At 42.7% G+C, this 6,000-nt stretch overlaps 2 protein-coding genes across 2 annotated transcripts; both read right to left on the minus strand.

Annotated features, from left to right (window-relative positions):
* Nucleotides 1–114: 114 nt before the first annotated feature.
* Nucleotides 115–1,278, minus strand: LOC139782022 (uncharacterized). The gene has a single exon (XM_071720925.1). It carries the CDS (start codon nt 1,276–1,278, stop codon nt 115–117), a length of 1,164 nt encoding a protein of 387 aa, XP_071577026.1.
* A 194-nt stretch (nt 1,279–1,472) lies between these two features.
* On the minus strand, nt 1,473–5,786 carry LOC139782023 (uncharacterized). The gene is made up of 5 exons (XM_071720926.1): nt 5,664–5,786; nt 5,117–5,437; nt 3,871–4,957; nt 2,069–3,637; nt 1,473–1,966 (listed from the first exon to the last, which is right to left on the minus strand). Exons 1-5 carry the CDS (start codon nt 5,784–5,786, stop codon nt 1,473–1,475), a joined length of 3,594 nt encoding a protein of 1,197 aa, XP_071577027.1.
* Between the last annotated feature and the right edge of the window lie 214 nt (nt 5,787–6,000).

Below are 6,000 nucleotides of genomic sequence, written 5' to 3' on the forward strand. Positions count from 1 at the left end.
AAGTTGCAAAAAAGGGGTGGAAGGATCCTTTTGAAAACTTAAAAGTAATACGAAATAAACGACATAGCTTAATAACTAAAAATTGCGATTTCAAATAATAAAAAGAGGGAAAAACTAATATCCGAGTCTGTCCGGCATTTTTACATATCGCCCACTTCTAGTACGAATAACATTAGAAACATCTTGCGGGGCAGACTCCTCATCGTCCGTCTTAGATTGATCTACTACGTCCATGCTCGGTCCTGATGTTTCCTGACTAGTCTCTGACATTTCCAGTGGATACAACCTCTGAATGGGACAAACGAGTTCTCCGGTGGCCGTCTTTACCTTAGCCACCCGCACAATACCGTCCTTTCCTGGAAAAACTTTAATTATTAGGGCTAGTGGCCAATCTAATCGCTTACGGTTATCCTGGGCCACCAGAACGATATCTCCGACTTTTATAGGTGCATTGCTCCCTTTGGTTATTCGTCGTGCCAACTGTCCCAAGTATTCAGAACGGAAACGCTTACGTAACTCATCACGTAAACTCTGACAGTACCGCATCCGTTTGCTCAGATTAATATCTATCTTGTCCAGATCTGGTACATCGCTCTGGGAAATTTCTCGCAGAAACATCATTGGCGTCAACGGTTGTAGTTGTGTTGGATCCTCTGCTAGATGGGTCAGCGGTCGCGAGTTGATGACAGCCTCGATGTCACATAAAATGGTATTCATCTCCTCGTAAGATAGGCAAGCTTTCTTCAGTGTCCGCTTTAACAAGTCCTTGACTATTCTGACCAGACGCTCCCACCATCCTCCCCACCAGGCTGCTGTAGGAGAGTTGAGACGCCAAACTATTTTTTGACTTGTGCTGTATCGTTCAATCTCTTTCCAATCGATCTTCTGAAGTAGATTGCGCGCTCCCACAAAATTAGTCCCGTTATCCGAATAAATTATGGAAGGTTTTCCTCGACGTGCAATAAATCTGCGCAAAACTTGCAAAAAGGCTTCCGTGGAGAGGGACGTCGTAAGCTCTAAATGGATTGCTCTATAAACGGCGCAGGTGAATAAACAAATCCACGCCTTTTGTGTCTTCTTAAGAAATAAAGGTCCAATATAATCGATACCAGAGACTTCGAAGACATTAGCATCCTTAACCCGTTCATATGGCAGGTTACCGGGAATAGCATCGGCCTTCTTGACTTTATATCGTTTGCACGTCCAACAATTGTTTATCACTGAACGTACCGCTGCTCTGCAGGTGAGAATCCAGAATCTCTCTCGCAAATCATTCATTACAGTCTGAGTTCCCGCATGATTCAGTTGTCGATGCCTATACTCTATTAACTTTTTTACTAAAGGGTGTCTTGGATCCAATACAATAGGATGTCGGAAGTTGTATTCGTCATCGCGATTAGTTACAGGTGACTTTAAACGTAGAAATCCGTTTTCGTCTGTATATGTATCTAAAGTACTGAGTCGTGGCTCATTTACTTTGTTAAAGATTCTCCTTGTGTTAACTTTAAGACTACAAGTTCCGCTTCAATGAATTCCTTCGTAGTCAATTCTCCTGAAAATCTAGCAGTTTGCTGAGCTCGACAATTAGTGGCAAAACGACGAATCCAAGCCATAGTTCTGATTATCCTTATGTATCTGGATTGTCCTTTCATATACCATCCTATTTCTTCTTGTGGAATGGATATGTACGTTCCGACTGCTAAGGTGTCATCTAATGAAGACTTTTTATCTTGGCGTGCTGATTTCTTGATCTCGCTATTAATTTCCGCTTCATTCTCAATAACATCAGACGAGGGCCACTGATCCCTAGAAAGCTTCAGCCATGCTGGGCCTTCCCACCATCGTGACTCCACTAGGTGCTTGGCTCCACATCCTCTTGAGGGTAGATCAGCGGGGTTTAAAGATCCGGGTACATGATGCCATTGGTTCGGATCAGATAATGAGCGTATTTCTTTTACTCGGTTTCCTACAAACGTGTTTCATTGTCTGTCTCTTTGTATCCACGCTAAAGTTGTACGAGAATCAGACCAAAAGAAAACCTCTGCTTCTTCAAAATCTTCTGCTTCACTTATCGAACGCCATGATCGTGCTCCTATAGTCGCAGCAAGCAATTCCGAACGAGGTGTCGTGATTCTCTCTATAGGTGTTATCCTGGATTTTGCTAGAATAAGTTGTACATACACGCCCTCCGGAGTTTCTGTCCTTGCAAATACGGCAGCTGCGTATGCTTCCTTGCTGGCATCCACGAACACATGGAAAGACAGATTTTCCTCTTGAAGAAAGGCACATCTTGGAATACATAACTCCTTTAGCCAGTGAAGCTGCTGTAACCAATTATTGAAATCAGTTTTTACATCTTCCGGTACTTCATTGTCCCAATTGATTTTGCACGACCAGAGTTTCTGCAACAGTAATTTAGGTTTTAAGGAGATCGGGGAAGACACGCCAATGGGATCGAATATTCGTTGAGCTGCGGACAGTATACTTCTTTTTGTAACCGGTAACGTAGTGCGTAATTCCAATGCAGGTGTTAATCTCAAAGTATCCTGCTCTTTATCCCAAAGTAAACCGAGTATCGAAGTTGATTTATCTTCTTCACCTGTGTACTCCCATCCTCTCAGATCAAATTTGCCTTCATCCATAACTCGTCTCGCGACAACTTCGAATTCCGTGGCTTCGCTCTTCGAATCAACACTGGTTACGCAGTTATCCACGTAAAAGGACTTCATCAAGTGTCGAATAATTTCTTTCTCCTTTTCTGTTTTAGCTTGATGCAATGCCTTCTTTAAATGATATTCGATAGTTGCTCCTAATAGAAAAGGGCTACTGGAAACTCCAAAAACCACTCGACGATGCCTGTATACTTCCATTTCTTCCGGATGAGATTTCTTCCACCAAAGGAAACGTAATACATCTCTATCTTCGGGTGAAATGCTTATTTGCAGGAAAGCCTTTCGTATATCTGCAGTTATTCCTATCTTGCGTCGTCTAAAACGGAGTAGAATTCTCGGAATTTGTTCAATTAAATTAGGGCCCGTTTCAAGACAATGATTGAGTGACGGTGAGTTCTCTCCTGTAGCGGATGCGTCAAACACTGGCCTAATCTTCGTAGTGCTGTTTTCTTTGATAACACTCCTGTGAGGTAAATAGTAAGCCATATTCTTTACTTCTTTATCCGGTACCTTTTCGATGATGCCTTCCGATAACCAATCTTCGAACACTTGCTGATATGCATCATACAGATCTTGAGTCCTAAGTCTTCTGGTCGTAGACTCAAGTCGTTTTATCGCCGAACTCTTGTTGTCCGCCAAGGGTAAGTAGTCTTCCTTCCAAGGAAGCAATACTTCGTATCGACCGTTCGTATTTATCTTGATGGTCTGCCGAAAAGTTTCTCTGACGTCTGCTTGATGAATATCTTCTGTCTTCTTTAAAATAGGATCCGTGATACCCAACGTGTCTAGCTTCCACAAATCTGTAATGTTCTCTTCACGAGTGAACATGGATACGACCATGAGCGTCGTGTCTTCTTTCTGTTTCGGTGGAGCATCTACTTTTCCAATTAATGTCCATCCAAGTAATGTCTCTAGCGCTACGGCTCCACACTTAAGCTCCTTTCGTTTACCGGTCAGCAATTTTCCTGCAATATCAGCGCCAATTAATACAGCTATCGGCTCGCCTTTTTTGTCAACGTCTCTGTGAGCTGTATTCCTATTTGCTGTAACTCTTGCAGCCAAGGTCCTCTACTTATAGAAGGGACTTTCTCACAAATCGTCTTCTGGTTTAAAGCTATAAAGTTGCAAGAATATGATCTATCCATGCTCCGCATGCTAACTCGGTACGCTTTGTGTAGTAATGGATTAGACTTCGAACCTCCAAATAACATATGCACGATCTGCTGCTCGCCTACGACTACAAAACCCAGTTCCTCAGCATAATGGTCCAGAATGTATGATCTGTGCGATTCCGTATCAAAAACTGCTCTGACCACTCGTTCTTTGCCTTGACTAAATAATTTTACACAGAGAGTCTGCAAAAATACTTCACTTGTGAGAGAAATATTAGCGAGCGTAGACTGTTCTTGATTCTTGGCAAGTTCCTGTGTTTGACTGTCTTTCTCAGATGGACTCGATGTCGTGTTGCGACACATAAGTAGCAAGTGTCTCTTACCGCACCATTCACATTTGCCTTTATATCGACAATATTTGAAGCTGTGACCCGTCTTTGTACAGTAGAAACAAGCATTCTTTGTTTTAACAACTTTGTATCTATCTTCATATGACATCTTTCTAGCTTGTCCGCATGAAGCACTCTCGTGACCTTGCCCACAAAATATGCAAGAGGGTGACTTATCTTCTTTAGTTGAGAGAAGCCCTGCAGCAGTAGCGATTTCTTTCGGCTTGTTCTTAATTTTTTTCTTCGATTTATCCTGCTTGTTTGCTGGATCATCATTTATGCCAAAACCACTTATTGCCATAGCGATCCTTTCTTCGCCCATTACTTCCGCATGAAGAAAAGACATTAGTTCATCTAGGCGTTGCTTCGAGGTGGTAGAATTGATTGCTTTCGGATTTCTCTGCCATACACGCAAAAGATCTTCAGGCAGTGACGATTCCACTAAAGGATATAACATCGCAGCACACATGTCGGTTGTCACTCCCAGCGATTCTAAGGCTCGTAATTGTGTCTCAAGATTATCATAAATACCGGAAAAAGGAGCGCGACTACTTGTTTTCATTGTCTGATTTAATACTAACTTGAGCATTTCTCGAACGTACACCTCGACAAGTAAATCCTCTCTGCCAAAGCGTGACTTCAAGCTGGCAATAACCTTATCGTAATTCGTCGCCGTCGGTGGAAAGCTATTGACTAGTACGCTCGCTCTGGAATCCTTCACCATCGCCTGTATCAGGTACTGGAACTTGTCTTCTTTTGTAATATTCGGATCTTCGTGGATGTGCTTAAACAAGCTTCAAAATTGCAACCATTCTTTAAGATCTCCGCTAAATTTTGGCAATTGTATCTTTGGCAATTTATATGTACGCGCATTGTCTCTAGCAAACTGCCCCGTATCTTGAGTAAAGGCCGCCGCTTGAGCAGGCTCAATCACATTACTCACCGCAACCTTTGCCTGCTGATATTTCATCCGATACTCATCGGCTGTTTCAGTCTCACGCAATAGGTCTTCTTCGTCGGCATCGCTGGCGATTATAACCTCAAAGATCTTCTGATTGACTTCTTCGAGTTGGCTCGCTTTATCACTTATTAACGCGAGGCACACCTGTAATTCCGCAATGTCTGGCCTCTCCTTATCTAACTTAGCGTTTAATGAGCCTAGAATGCGAGTAAACGCCGTTCGCATAATGGAACGAGACTTCTTAATTTTATCCATCGTGTCGCCGATTATTTCCTTTACAGATACGTCACAAATACTAATGTCCTGTCACCGGTCGCCAAATGATGTGACGTATACTCAGTCGGCTCTTGATTTGGTCGGATAAAACCACTCGACGTACTATTTTCCTTTACGAAAGCTTTTTATTGCAAACGTCTTACAATGGTCTCTCGGCGTTACTCGTTACATTCTTTTCCGCGCGCGTCTGCTGGCGTGTTCCAGTTAATCACAATATTCCGCGACAGAAGGCGCTATCGAACCAAAAATCTACCTTATCGATTCTAACACCAAGGGACTCAAAGCTACTACAGCAGCTAGGCTCAAACGTTGGGCACTGCAACTCTTGGGCTACGACTTCAAGATAGAGTTTATCCGCACCCAAGATTTTGGTCATGCCGATGCTCTATCTCGTTTGATCGACAAATTTCGTCGTGACAACGCGGAGAAACTCCAAGTAGCTAGCATTCAAGCAATGGAATCCGAACTCCTCCAGTTAAAAAAATCTATCAATAGACTTCTTTGGTAAAAAACTCCGGAATAATATGAAGAAAGCAACTAAGAAAGATCCTCTTCTGCGTTCGGTTTTCCAAGCCATCAAGGAAGATTGG

This window comes from Temnothorax nylanderi, unplaced genomic scaffold (genome assembly GCF_030848795.1).
Source record: "Temnothorax nylanderi isolate EJ_2023f unplaced genomic scaffold, tnyl_v1.0 TNYL_tig0382_pilon, whole genome shotgun sequence".
NCBI lineage: Eukaryota > Metazoa > Arthropoda > Insecta > Hymenoptera > Formicidae > Temnothorax > Temnothorax nylanderi.